The sequence below is a fragment of the Leptonychotes weddellii genome, chromosome 9 (assembly GCF_054177405.1).
Source record: "Leptonychotes weddellii isolate Sample4059 chromosome 9, ASM5417740v2, whole genome shotgun sequence".
NCBI lineage: Eukaryota > Metazoa > Chordata > Mammalia > Carnivora > Phocidae > Leptonychotes > Leptonychotes weddellii.
In genome coordinates this window covers 85,921,917-85,936,653 of record NC_138377.1, presented here as the reverse complement: position 1 = coordinate 85,936,653, position 14,737 = coordinate 85,921,917, and the positions used below count along the sequence as shown (strand labels likewise).

General features: G+C 36.0%; 1 protein-coding gene across 6 annotated transcripts in view; it reads right to left on the bottom strand.

The window, feature by feature from the left end:
* The window catches only part of TEX9 (testis expressed 9), a 77,487-nt gene that overhangs the window by 53,388 nt on the left and 9,362 nt on the right, over nt 1–14,737 (bottom strand). For all 6 annotated transcript variants that reach the window (XM_031027793.2, XM_081831130.1, XM_006732970.3 and 3 more), the window contains 6 exons: nt 13,623–13,702; nt 8,077–8,122; nt 7,022–7,104; nt 5,144–5,322; nt 2,209–2,291; nt 1,416–1,589 (listed from right to left, as the gene is read on the bottom strand). In XM_031027793.2, coding sequence (XP_030883653.1) covers nt 1,416–1,589; nt 2,209–2,291; nt 5,144–5,322; nt 7,022–7,104; nt 8,077–8,122; nt 13,623–13,702 — 645 coding nt within the window. The remainder of the gene's footprint in view (nt 1–1,415; nt 1,590–2,208; nt 2,292–5,143; nt 5,323–7,021; nt 7,105–8,076; nt 8,123–13,622; nt 13,703–14,737) is intronic.

Here is a 14,737-nt window from a genome sequence, read left to right as displayed (position 1 = left end):
ATGGTCAAAAATATGCTTTTACATGAACACACTAAAGAAAAATATAGAAATGAAGGCATAATTTCTTACTCCCTAAATCTCTTATATTACATAATTTTTATAAGTCTTACAAAGTAATACCATACAGTATGTTTTATTTTTATTATCTCAATGGTACATTAATATAAATTTGTTTAATGGGATAGCTTATTTAAAATGTATTATCCCATTACATTTGACACCAAAAGCACAAACAACCAAAGGAAAATTAGATATGCTGGGCTTCAAAATCAAAAAATTTTGTGCTTCAAAGGACACTGTAAAGAAAATGAAGAGACAACCCAAAGAATAGGAGAGGTATTTAGAAATCATGTATCTGATAAGGGACTTGACTCTAAAATATATAAAAAACATTTACTACTCAATAATTTAAAAATTCCAATTTAAACAATGGGCAGAGGATCTGATCAAACGTTTCTCCAAAGAAGATATAAAAATGGCCAATAAACATGTGAAAAGATGCTCAACATCTTTAGTTACCAGAGAAATGCAAATCAAAATGACACGATAACCACTTCACATGATTAGAATGGCTATAATCAAAAAGATAATCTAACATGTGTTGGTGAGGATGTGTAGAAAATGGAACCCTTACACACTACTGGTGGAAATGTACAAATGGTACGGCTAGCTTGGAAAATAGTTGACAGTTTTTCAAAAGGTTAAACACAGGGTTCCCATATGATCCAATGATTCTACTCTTAGGTATATACCCAAGACAAATGAAAACATATGTCTACACCAAAACTTGTATGTTAATGTTCACAGCAGCATTATTCAAAATAGCCCAAAAGTGGAAATAACACAAATGTCCATCAACTGATAAACAGATGTGTTTTATCCATATAACAGAATATTACTTTATAAAAAGGAATTAAGTACTGATATGTACTACAACGTGGATGAACCTCAAAAACATTCTTAAAAGATGTCAGTCACAAAATACCTCATATTTTATGATTCTATATATAGAACGTCCAAATGTCCAAAATAGGCAAATCTATCAACAGAAAATAGATTAGAAGTTGCCTAGAGCTAGAGGGGACTGGGGGAAGAGGGTTGGGGTACAGTGGCTAAAGGGTATGGAGTGTCTTTCTTTGGGGTGAAGAAAATGTTCTAACATTGATCATGGTGACAGCTACACAACCCCCGAATATATTAATAAGCCACTGAACTGTATACTTTAAAAGGGTGATTTGTATTATATGTGAATTGTATTTCAATAAAGCTATTAAAAAATATTCTTATATGGTGGAAGACTTTTTAGTAAATACTAACAAAATAACTGAACAAGCAAAAGTGGTGCCCACACAAATATGTAACTTTAATGTTTTATAGTACCTTTAACATTAGGTCCAGAAAAATAGCAAAATTACCTTTTCTACTGAAGACAGCTGTTGCTGTAATCCATCACATTTTTTATTTAGCTCTTCAAAAAGAGTTTTATATTTTTCTGTTTGAGACTGTTGCAAATTAATTGTTCGCTGCTGTCTCACACAATCTTCTTCAAAGTTTTTTATCTGAGACTTTAAATCCTGAATTTCATTTTCCTATAGTTAGGAAATTATAGATTATGTGAAAAAATGCACAAGGTTTGGTATCACAACATAAAGCAGAAAACAAAAAGGAGCTTCATATGATTTGAGATACTTATATTCACTTCACAAAGAAAAACAAACTGCATTCCATTTTTATCTTCAAAAATGGAAGTCAGGGGGCGCCTGAGTGGCTCAGTCGTTAAGCGTCTGCCTTTGGCTCAGGTCATGATCCCAGTGTCCTGGGATCGAGCCCCGCATCGGGCTCCCTGCTCCACAGGAAGCCTGCTTCTCCCTCTCCCACTCCCTCTGCTTGTGTTCCCTCTTTCACTTTGTCTCTCTGTCAAATAAATAAATAAAATCTTTAAAAAAAAAAAATGGAACTCAGATGTTTTATTTTTATTTAAGAGCTTACATTTGTAAATCTTATACAGAAAATTCTAACTGCTAACAAGTATTTAATATTCTTTAGCTGTGAAAATTCAACATCTCAAAATAGAATAAAATTTAGTATTTACATATAATTCAAAATTTAACTGTAAATTACATCTCAATGAATATATTTTAAAAAATAACTGAAACTGCTCCTAAAATATCTTTGAATATTAGAGGATTTATTTTGATAGGTTTTTACCTTTTTATTGCATTCATATACAACATTATCCAATTCCTCCTGCATAACACGGAGTTTGGCCTTTAAAAATCTGTTCTGGGCTTCTGTGGATTTAAATAATTACATTTATTGTCTTTCACTGAATCTAAGATGCCACCAATTGCAAGACAGACCATTATTTTATGAGGAAAAAATGTTCAAGATGGGGAATTTAACAGGAGATCCCAGTCTGAGAACACTAAAGACACTAAATACCCATACTATAAAGATAAATGAAAAACAAATCCACCCAACAGAAAGGAACTCTTCACATCTCAACCTGGAACTGAGTAAAGAAGGGAAAAACAACAAAAACCTCTCCTGAGAATCTAAACCACAAGCCAGTACTCACGTTAAGTCTGCAGACTGAATTTGTCTTTACCAATGTGATCCAAAATACCTCAGTCAGAATTTAAAGTGGTTTCAGGTTGGTAACGTCCCCAGGTGTTTGGCAGAAACAAACATAAAACCTCTCTAGCAAAACTCAACTTCAATCTCAGCCACTGTGATTGTAAAATACTAGTGATTGTAACACATATCCCGATTTCACGGAAGTTAAAATGTAGTCTATGTGCCTTAGAAGCAAAGAAACACACTAATACCTTACTGCTGAAGTTTTCTCCCACAGTCCCTAAGATCTGCCTTTGGTATTTCATTGCTACCTAAAATTCTTTATTCAATGATATCAGCGGCAAATCTTTGATGTTTCTAGAACTATGTAAGTAAATAAAGTGAAAAGTGAACTTAGAACTCACTCCATAATTCATTTGATCATTTATCCAAAAAATATACATTAAGTCTCTATAATGTTCCAGGCATAGTAGGGATAAGACAAGCTTTGCCTTCATGGATCTTATCTTGAATAAACACCCTGAACTGTCTCTGAGGAGTCATTAGGATATATCCCAAAAGAGCACAAACATCTCCATATATACTTTCCACTCCAAAGCTCTTCTTACTAAATGTTCCCAGTGTTACCATGGAGCTGATTAACGATGACTGGCTCTAACCCACCTAGACCTGTCTAGCCTCAAATCTCCTTCAAGCGTCTCATGACACTCCAGGTTAGCACAGTATAGAAGGGAAATGATATATTTAAAAATGTGAACTTTGCAGTAGTTGGTCTCTAAGGAGAAAGGAGGAAGAATGGGAGAGCATGACTTCGTCCATCTCTTTCTCTCCCCCAACTAACCTCAGTGTAACCAAGGAGCCGAATGCTTTCACCTGTGCAGGCCCATAGCATTAACCTCCCATCCCCATCTCCCTCTGACTTTAGTCTTACAGAGCAGTATGTGCTACTAAGCTACTTTTTTTTTTTATCTTTTCCTCTTGCCTGTACAGCCATTCAGGCAATCATCTGGAATAAGAGAAAACTCTGCCAGAAGGGAAGATACCTTGGCCAAAGAGTCTGGAAAGGGAAGGGAGGGAGGCAAAGTGGCAGAGAGGTGATTCAGCAATAAAAAGAAACTAGCAATTTAAGGTAGTCTGTTTGTACTGGTTCTATGTATCTAAAAGCAGGAATATTCTAACAGGGCCATGGGTGAAGAACAGTCAATGTATGACCACTGTGTCCTTGAAGGCATCTTGACAGAGACATAAAGGCAACTTCCTGCTTCACTTACCTTCTCTTCTGAAAAGTACCCCCAGAAAGTTTAGATAAGTCAGTAAATGTAATAAATTCATAAATGAATTGCTCATTTATGACTAAGTAGCATGCAGCACAATAATCATTACACATATAAATTATTACGGTTTTCACAGAATCAAGAGAATTTTAAAGATACATCTTATGACCATCTCATACAAACTGCTAAATTTTGAAATGAAGAAACTGCTATTACAGAGAGGCTAAGTGGCTTGCCTGACGTCACAACTATAGTTCAGTATTAACCATGTTCAAATACACTCAATTGTCTTATTCTTTGTTTATAAACGCAGAGGTAGCTCCTCATAAATTCAACAGTTCTAAAGGCATTACTGGTAACTACATTCTGTTTTTGGATGATCTAAACTTAGTATTATTTTTCAAAGTGATATGCAGAGAACAAGTTTATAAGAAAGAAAATTACGTTCATTAGAAAACTAATGTGATCATTTTAACTGATGCCACATCAAACATTCATTTATACTTTTAACATGCAGTAAATAGAATACAGTATCAACAGATGAAAGGAATTCAAAGAAACATTGGGTTTTAAAAATTATTTTAATTTGGGCACCTGGGTGGCTCAGTTGGTTTAGCGTCCGACTCTTGATTTTGGTTCTGGCCATGATCTCAGGGTTGTGAGATGGAGCCCTGCATTGGGCTCTGCACTGGGCATGAAGCCTGCTTAAGATTCTCTCTCTCCTTCTCCCTTTGCCCCCCCCTAAATTATTTTAATGTTTTAATGATAAGCTATGGGGCATTTTAAGCTTGGTTGAAATGTGGTCAATGAAACCAATACCACACAGTCTTTTTTTTTAAAGATTTATTTATTGAGGGAGGAGGGGCTATGGGAGAGGGAGATAATCTCAACCAGACTCCCTCATGAGTGGGGAGCCTGACACAGGGCTCAATCCCACCACCCTGAGATCATGACCTGAGCTGAAATCAAGAGTTGGCGCTTAAGTGACTGAGCCATCCAGGCATCCTCCATATAATGTTTTTCATTTTTACTTTTTATAATGGAAAATGTCAAACATATATATAGAGATGTCAATGAAAAACCACTTTCCCATCACCCATTTTCAACAATTATTGACTCAAAACCAATTTTATTTCATCTATAATTCCACTCACTCCTCCTACCATCATGTCCCACTAGATGATTTTGAAACAAATGCAAGATATCACAACACATATTTTAAATGCAAGAAAAATCGTTCCCAAATATCTTTTTCTAAGTAAATGTGATATAAGGACAAAAATAAAACTTACCTGTTCCAATATCATTACTAACACCACAAAAAATATCATCATCTATATAATCAGGCAAACCTTCTTCCTCCAGTTGCCCTTCAAGTCTGCTAATTGTTTTTGCAAGAGAAAAGTCTGAAAAATCCTCTGGAATAGCAACATCATTGGCAGTCTGTACATCAGAGTATTTCAATTTTATACTATAAATAAACACACACATATATACACATTCATATATTACATACAATGTCAATATACAAAGGAGATATGATTTTATTCAAATAACAAAGCAGATCAAAATTATTAATTTTAAATTTATGATGAAATCTACAATTGATACTTTCAAGGATGATACTATAAAAGACTTAACTGACTTTCAATTTTTATGACTCACACAGCTACAGAGTTAGAGAAGGCTTATGAAGCCAGTTTGTCTAGACATTGCCTCCAAACAAGTAAACGTCAAAACTAAGAGTGCTGAACTTAGCCTCCCAGGTCAAATCCATACTGCAGCTTTTAAATTACATGCTGCTGAAGAAGAACTGTATAAAGTGATATTGCTTCTAGCCATAATTCTGCAAACACTAAAGAATAATACCTCTTAAGAAAAAAATTAGAGTGAAGTTATTAGCTCAATCAAAATCAACTCTTTTTTTCCCCCTAAAGAAACACTTTCTAACCAGAATCAAAATCAACCAAAAAATTAGATTTGATTTTCTTAACAAGGGAAGAAATATGAAATAAAAGTCACTAGTAAAGGCATTAAGGAATGGGCCAGCCCCAACCCACTGTTTGTGGTTCTGAAAGCCTTATTTTTAACTTTTTACTTAAAGCCTAACTTACCTTTTACCACATAAGCAAAGCCTTCAGAATTCTACTTAGAAAAACAACCTTTTCTTTAAAAAGTAATTTTGAAGTCTGAAAATAAGATAACCAGTTACATTATGTATGCAGATATGTTCTCTTTTCTTCTTTTTTAGATTTTCTCTTTGTTATCCCTTCATTCTATTTTTTCTTTCTTTTATTCAAAAAGCAAAAAAGTTATTTAGCCAATTAAAAGACACAAACATTAAAAAAGATTTTTCTAGGATTACAATGCAATTATCATTTTGGGTAAGTAACACACATTTAATAAAAAGAAGCTGGTTGGTATAATCCACTGCAGGTGTGACCTTCCTTTTCTAGGTCTCCTATCCTAGAGAGCCTCTTGGTCCCCTTGTCAAGCTTAAAACACTAAGAACAGTCTTGAATTCTTTCCCACCAAAAACAAGAATGTCAATTACAATGATACTACAGTCTTACTTTGAGCACACCAAATCATTCTGTATGTCAAGATACACAATAATGTATAGTGTTCTATTAAATGCTCAAAAAAGTAGACTAGTTTGAGAGAACTAGGCAGAGAAAGACACCTACGTTCTAGTCTTAGCTCTCAGAAAATATCTCATTAACACTTAGAAATTTGAAATGTGGCGATTTTGTTGAGAGAACAACATATAATGTTTAGTAACTGCTGCAAGACATTTCTGAGTAGAACATGTTTTAAGTTATTGAATGTAGGTAAGATATAGACAATGTAAGGTATAAAAAGATCTGGAAAAAGAAAAAGAGCTTAATAATTAAAATGATGGTACTGTGAATCATAAAACTAAAAAAGGAAAGCAATACTTTTTTTTTTTTTAAAGATTTTATTTATTTATTTGAGAGAGAGAATGAGAGACAGAGAGCACGAGAGGGAAGAGGGTCAGAGAGAGAAGCAGACCCCCCGCTGAGCAGGGAGCCCGATGTGGGACTCGATCCCGGGACTCCAGGATCATGACCTGAGCCGAAGGCAGTCGCTTAACCAACTGAGCCACCCAGGCGCCCCAGGAAAGTAATACTTTTAAAACTGTTCTATACCTTGAATTTGTTTTCCTTCCTTTATTCGCAGAGCGCAGTTTATTTTGAACCTTGTTTACTGCATCAACATTTTCGGTCTTTGGCTACATCAAAAGAATTTAAATTATTGATTAATTAGATTCTAATCATTTGTCATGGAAAGCAATTTTGTAATACACAGAATTGCTAGTTTACTACACACAAGAATTGCTATTTTCATGGAATTAATCAAATTGTATTTTAAAGAATCCCCGAATTGTATATATCTAGGAAAAGACCTAGATATCACTAGCACCAATAGATTCAAAGATAAGGAAAATGAGCCTCCAAAATTCAAGGATAATCAGCTACCTAGTGGAACATTAAACTGGATGTTCTGGCTCACAGAAATTAGTTCTCCTCACTGATTATTCCCCAGACAGACCTTCACATATACCGTTCCCTTGGCCTAGATCCCAGTAGGTGGGGAACGTGTAGATCCCAATGCACCCAGCACCTGCAATAGTGATCTACACACTGTAAATATTTAAATGAATGAATAAACCTCTCAAATTACCTCCTTTGTATATAAATACTTTTCTTTTTTGGGTGGTATATCTAGTAAATTTGGGCTTCAGAGAAGAAACTAAAAATGCTTAGGTTACAGATTCATTTTACTTAGAATTTTTTCCAATATATATCCAGATTATTCAGTGAAATTATGAAACAAAAAAGGATTCAATTTATTTTATGAGCAACATTTCATGAAGGCATTTCTTCTAAGTATCAAGGCTTATATTCTATTTCTATAGTCATACTCTGTTTTATTCTAAGAAAATTCTAAAAAATAACCTAAATTCTACAGAATGTAATTATATTTATAGAAAGTTTTATTTTTTTTTAAACATTTTATTTATTTATTTGAGAGCACACAAGCAGGGGGAGAGCAGGCGTAGGGAGAGGGAGAAGCAGGCTCTCCGCTGAGCAGGGAGCCCGATGTGGGGCTTGATCCCAGGACCCCGGGATCATGACCTGAGCTGAAGGCAGCCGCTTAACCAACTGAGCCACCCAGGCACCCCAAAAGTTTGATTTCATACCTTAGTTTGTGAATGTAGATGAACGATCCCTTCAGACAACAGACCTCTACAGACCAAAAATAAACATTACACATTAACAATAGATGATACTAAAGTGAGACACAATAAAATTGAACAGTAATTATATCTGAAAGGGAAAATAGACAACTATCAAGTAGACTTTGCTATGATTCTAGTCATGCACCTGTTAATTTATTTTGATAAGTATCAAAAACAACAAAAGTTCTTTGGTTAAATAATTCACCTTTGAGAAGATATACTATAATACCAATATTTTTGTAGTGAAATATAGCACAAATTTTAACAAATGAAAATCATAAGGAGTGATTATTGGTAATACACAGGGATTATCAATTTTACAAAATGATTCACCACAAGGCTTTTTAGTGTGAGCCCATCCAGTGTTATCCTTTGTAAATGCATTTAAATACTTGGTCAGTGTCTGTTTTCCCCATTACACTGTGAACTCCATGAGGGTAGGAATCATGTCTGCCTTGTTCACTGCTCTATGCCTAGTACATGGCATAGTACCTAGCATATGAGCTCTTAAACTGTCACTGAATAAGTATTTGTTAAATGTATGAATAAATACATCTAAAATACAACTCATTTTTTTTTTAACATTTTAACTTCACATTCTTTTTTTTATTGAAGTGTAATTGACATACAATAGCCTATTAGTTTCAGGTGTACATCACAGTGATTCAGTATTTTTATATATTACAAAATGGCCCCCACAACAGGTCTAGTTACCATATGTTACCATACAAAGTTGTTATAATATTATTGACTATATTCCGTGTGCTGTAATTACATTGCCACAACTAACTCATTTTATTACTGGAAGTTTGACCTCTAAAATACAACTCATTTTTATGCACAGTTTTCAAAATATGTTTTTATTTAAAACAAAGAGTGTTTATGGGGTCTGCACTTTATGGCCCATGGGCTGAATCCACCCACATCCATTCATTTCACATTATCTATGGCTGTTTTCTCACTACAACAGCAAAGTTGAGTAGTTATGACAAAGACTGTAAAGCCCACAAATACAAAAATTTTGTAAATTTTATTGGATGAGTTTGCCTACCCCGATCAATTGTCTAGATCTTCCCCATTACATGTATTAATATTTCTGAAAATCTACCATGTTACTATTGTTACTATTAAAAACCAAAAAAAACTCCTCCATCATATCCCTTGAGAATTCATAACCATAAGGACACAAAAACAAAATTACTTTCTGTCATATGCCACCTACTCAACTAAGTTATTTCAATATTAAACACAAAAATATACTTAGATAATATTATATACAACCTTTTAAAGAACTAGAAATAGCTCTGGGAAGAAAAAAGGTGGCTTTCAAAATACCTTAAAATTATAGAGACTAAAGAATCATTCTCACATATGACATTAAACTGTTACCAAGTTTTATTCAAATTTTAAGCGTCCTCTTTAATGGCCTTCATATCAAATTAATATTTGCCATTTCCTTACATTTTCTACATCTTCCATCTCCGCTCCCCTGATACACATATGTATCAGCCAAAAGACATTTAAGGGTTATTGGTCTCCCTCAGGTTTAGCAGAGTGACATTATTTTGCTAGTGTATTTCCATGAAAAATGAACTAAAACACCGTACTCTAGCTATTTTTGTTACACTTCTCCATGAAAGGTTTGTGTGTAACATAACTGAAATGATTTGTGTGGTCAATCTTGCTTCCAGCAGAATGAAGGATATGTATGCTATACTATTAGGAAACTAAATTCTGGTTTCCTGACCATATTGTTTGGCAGAGTAACCTTGGATGTTGAAGATCTATTATAATATATACTGCCTGACCACCATCATTTACATGAATGACTGTTCCAAGCCAAAATGGATTGTCTCTTTACAGAATTACCTCCCATCTTCAGCAATTTCCAAATAATAGTCAAGGGGCATGTTTCACATGGTAAAAGCCATCTGTTCAAACAGTAGCATTTTTTTAAAAAGCCACCTGATCAAGGTAAACAGAGGTGTCATCACCACTTTGCACTTAAGGAAAATTTAGTGAAAGGAAACCGACAGATTTATTTTTATGCTTGTGAAATCAGTCTCTCACTTGCTTCAACAGAATCTAGGGATTAGCTGTTGTTACCATCATTTCAGTCTTTTAGTTTACTTAATAAAAGCTGTGCCTAATCTTTGTAATACAAATTTTGGAATTTTGATAACTGCTAAACATCATTTCCCATAAAATATCAGAAAGCATTACATGTAATAAGGATATGTAGTTTCATGTGTGTATTTCAAATGATATAAAAAAATTTAAAATACACTCTTTTTAGATTTACAGTTCTATAAATTTTTTTAAAGTTTTATTCATTTTTAGGGAGGGAGAGAGCACGTAAGTAGGGGGAGGGGCAGAAAGACAGAATCTTTCAAGCAGACTCCCCACTGAGCAAGAAGTCCAATGCGGGGCTCAATCCCACAAGCCATGAGATCATGTCAGAGTCAGACATCCAACCGACTGAACCACCCAGGCACCTCTACAGTTCTATAAATTTTTTTTTTTTTTTAGATTTTATTTATTTGTCAGAGAGAAAGAGAGCACAAGCAGGGGGAGCGGCAGGCAGAGGGAGAAGCAGGCTCCCTGTTGAGCAAGGAGCCCGATACGGGACTCGATCCCAGGACCCTGGGATCATGACCTGAGCTGAAGGCAGAGGCTTAACTGACTGAGTCCCAAACAGTTCTATAAATTTTATGGTCATGTAGCCACCACAACAACTAAGATAGAGACAATTTCCATCATCACCAAAATTTCCATTGTGACTCTTTGTAGTTAATTCCCTCCCCTCCATAACACACAAACACTAATCAGATACTGTGGCTATAGTTTTACCTTTTTCAGAACGTCAAATAAATGGAATGGGGGGGGGAGAAAAGACAGGGAAACCAACCAGAAAACAGACTCCTAACTCTAGAGAACAAACTGATGGTTACTGGAGAGGAAGTAGGCAGGGAGAGGGACTAGATGGGGGATGGGCATTTCTTTTTGTTTGTAAGTCCTCTAAGGTGTTTAAACATTCTACCCTGTTAGGGCCGTGCTGCTCTCACAGCCTGCTTCTTCATCTTAGAAGACTGGGAGGACCTACAGCTGTTTTGAGATTTAAACAGTCACAGTTTTAGTCTATCATTCAAAGTTTCTTAGCTGGTATAACTCCCTCCCAAAACTAGTGGATTTCATATCTGTTTGATTCCAGTCAGTTCCATGTGCCATTACCACATCCACTGTTCTTTCCAAGACTATATTTCCTTACACTGAACACCTCACCCTCTTCCCCACCCCCCCCACTTTAATAATGGCTTACTTTGAGGTTGTCAGGCTTCTATAGGGAGACTATACCTTTAGTTAGAGCTTTGCCTGGAGCCATTTTATCTAATTGGAAGTTTCACTAGGTGCCATTCAAAATGATCCTTGCCCTGAAGAACCTTAATCCATTATAAAGTCTTATCAATAGCATGAAGACCACATCTTTAGTCTGATCTTTGCTTCAAGGCTGAGCTTTAATAGGCTTTGTTCCTCAAAGACTTCCTCAATTTTATCTAATTTTTTGGTCTAAAAGCAGCTAACCCAGGGCGCCTGGGTGGCTCAGTCGGTTAAGCGTCTGCCTTTGGCTCAGGTCATGATCCCAGGGTCCTGGGATGGAGCCCCACATCAGGCTCCCTGCTGTGCAGGGAGCCTGCTTCTCCCTCTCTCTGCCTGCCTCTCCCCCTGCTCATGCTCTCTCTTTCTCTCTCTCTCTGTATCTCTGTGTCTCAAATGAATAAATAAAATCTTAAAAAATAAAAAAATAAAAGCAGCTAACCCTACAAAGCAAGGGTAATCAAGACAGTGTGGTACTGGCATAAGAACAGATATATAGATCAATGGAATAGAATTGAGAGTCCACAAATGAAACCATGTGCCTCCAGTCAGCTGATTTTTGACAAGACTGCCAAGACAATTCAGTGTGGAAAGAATACAACTAATAGTAACAGCACATACTACTAATGTTCTGTTTTCCAACCTCTCCCCTCCCCCCTCCCAAGAGCACAAGTTCATTTGACACCTGTTCTGCCTTCCAATTTACCAAAGGTGGCAGCTTTACTAAATCCATTGCCACTATATTAATAGTACCTCTCTACCTTTCCAGCCTCCAGGATCAGTTTCCTTGCTGGCTACCACCTAACTACGAAGCTAAAGACACACTTTCCCAGTTTTTGTCATATGGCACCTAATTCTCAATACCAATTGCTGTATTCGTTAGGATAAGCTAGGAGATCAACCCCAAATTTCAGCGGCTTAACACAAAGTAGCAGTAGAGAGGGACAGAGGGCCCTTTTTTCCCATAAGTTCCACATGGTCACCCAGAGACCAGGCTGGGAGGTTTCATCAACTGGATTTTCACTGATCATGGCAGAGAAAGAGTCAGCTGGAGGTTCAAAATACAACTCCTATCAGTTGGCTTGGAGGAGAATAATCTGACTTCTGCTCATAGCAGCTAGGAATGTTGGGTGAACACCATTGCCTCTGCTATACCATTTTATACTTTTATTCACACAGATCCTTTGTTTCCTGTTAAGTTTATTCCTAAATACATCTCCATTCCCTATTTTTTTTTAAAGATTTTATTTATTTGTCAGAGAGAGAGAGAGCACAAGCAGGTGGGGAGTGGCAGGCAGAGGGAGAAGCACGCAGAGGGAGAACCAGGCTCCCCATCGAGCACGGAGCCTGATGTGGGACTCGATCCCAGGACTCTGGGATCATGACCTGAGCCGAAGGCAGACACTTAACTGACTGAGCCACCCAAGCGTCCCGATTCTCTATTTTTTTGACATACCTGAAGTTCACGTGAAATTCAAGGAAAAACAGATCTATTTTATTTTTACGAACTTATTTTTATCTAATTTTCATATGGAATTTAAAAAAAAGAAAGATAGTATACTATGTAAGAAAAGGTTCAGAAATCTTACCAACTGTGGTTTGCATCTCAGTGAAATCACATATTATCTATATATCCTTGGGCAAGCTACTAAACTTTGCTAAGCTCCTATTTCCTCATTTTTATAATGAGGACAATAATATTTATTTCAAAATAATACTTTAAGGACTAAATGACATAAAGTAGGTAAAGGGTTTACATCATGTGGTTCATATAAGCCTCCATTTTATTAGTATATATATATATATTTTTTAAGATTTTATTTTTTTATTTGACAGAGAGAGACACAGCGAGAGAGAACACAAGCAGGGAGAGTGGGAGAGGGAGAAGCAGGCTTCCCGCTGAGCAGGGAGCCCGATGCGGGGCTCCATCCCAGGACCCTGGGATCATGACCTGAGCTGAAGGCAGCTGCTTAACAACTGAGCCACCCAGGCGCCCCTTTATTAGTATATTATATATTACATTATTTTTCAAATTATAGATTTTTAATACTTACATGCAAAAAAGATTTTACGTAACAAAAGATCTACATACATCATCAAAAAAATGGTGTTTGAGAATTTAAGTTACTTACCTTAAACTGCAATCCTCTTCCTTTTCATATGATTTAATTTGTGTTGAGACCGGCCTTGATTGTACTTCTCGCTGATCTCTCTAGTTAAATGAATAAAGATAAGTCACATAGAGAAAAACCACAAAACCAGGATATAGTCAAGTACCTTTCTGATCATTAATCATTTCAGAGTTGTCCACAGTTTCCATGAAATCAAGGCATAGAACTCAAATGCTATGGTATGAATATAAGGTCTGTAACAATGTAGTTCCACCTTTCATTCATTCTGGATTAAGAAAGTCAGTTCTAAGGGAAAAATGTATCAGTGCCTTTATCTGATTTTATCTACCTCCTGCTTCCCCACTACATTAGGCTTCCAACTTGTGTAACATGCAAAGGAAATTAGGCTCACAGGAAATTAAAGCATAAATTCGTTTAATGGGTAGAAAAACTTGTCTCAAATCAGGCAAAGCTTCAATTTTTTTTTTTTTTTTTTTGAGAGAGAGAGTGCATGGGGGGTGGTGGAGGAGGAGGAGCAGAGGGAGAGAAAGAATCTTAAGCACGCTCCATGCCCAGTGCAGAGCCCAACATGGGGCTCGAACTCACAACCCTGAGATCATGACCTGAGTAGAAATCAAGAATCAGATGCTTAACCGACTGAGCCACCCATGCCCCAGAGCTTCAATGTGAAGACCATGAAGCACTAAAGCACTAAGAGTAAAAGCTTTTGGCAATGATATATCAAGAAGTGAAAATGAGTGAACAAAAGTTCAATGCAGTAAAAGTTATATCCATTAGCTCCCGTGGCACAGGAATGTCCTCTCCCCTTTCCCAGTCCTTCCCAGGCTTCTACTCTACTCTTTTGGGGGGAGGGGGGGGCAGGGAATCATCCTTATTAGAGGATTCTTGGAGCAGAATGTATAATGAATCCTTCATTCTTCTCGAACACTGGGTTTGTTAATTATTTTCCTACTTTAGACACTGGCAAAAACTAAAAGATATAATAAAAATTTATTTTTAGTAAAATATTTAATTATAAATGAAACTAGCAAATCTGTAACCATTATCTAAATATATTACCTGAAATCTTATATATATATATATGTTTCTTATTCCAAAAGTAACAAATAATGATG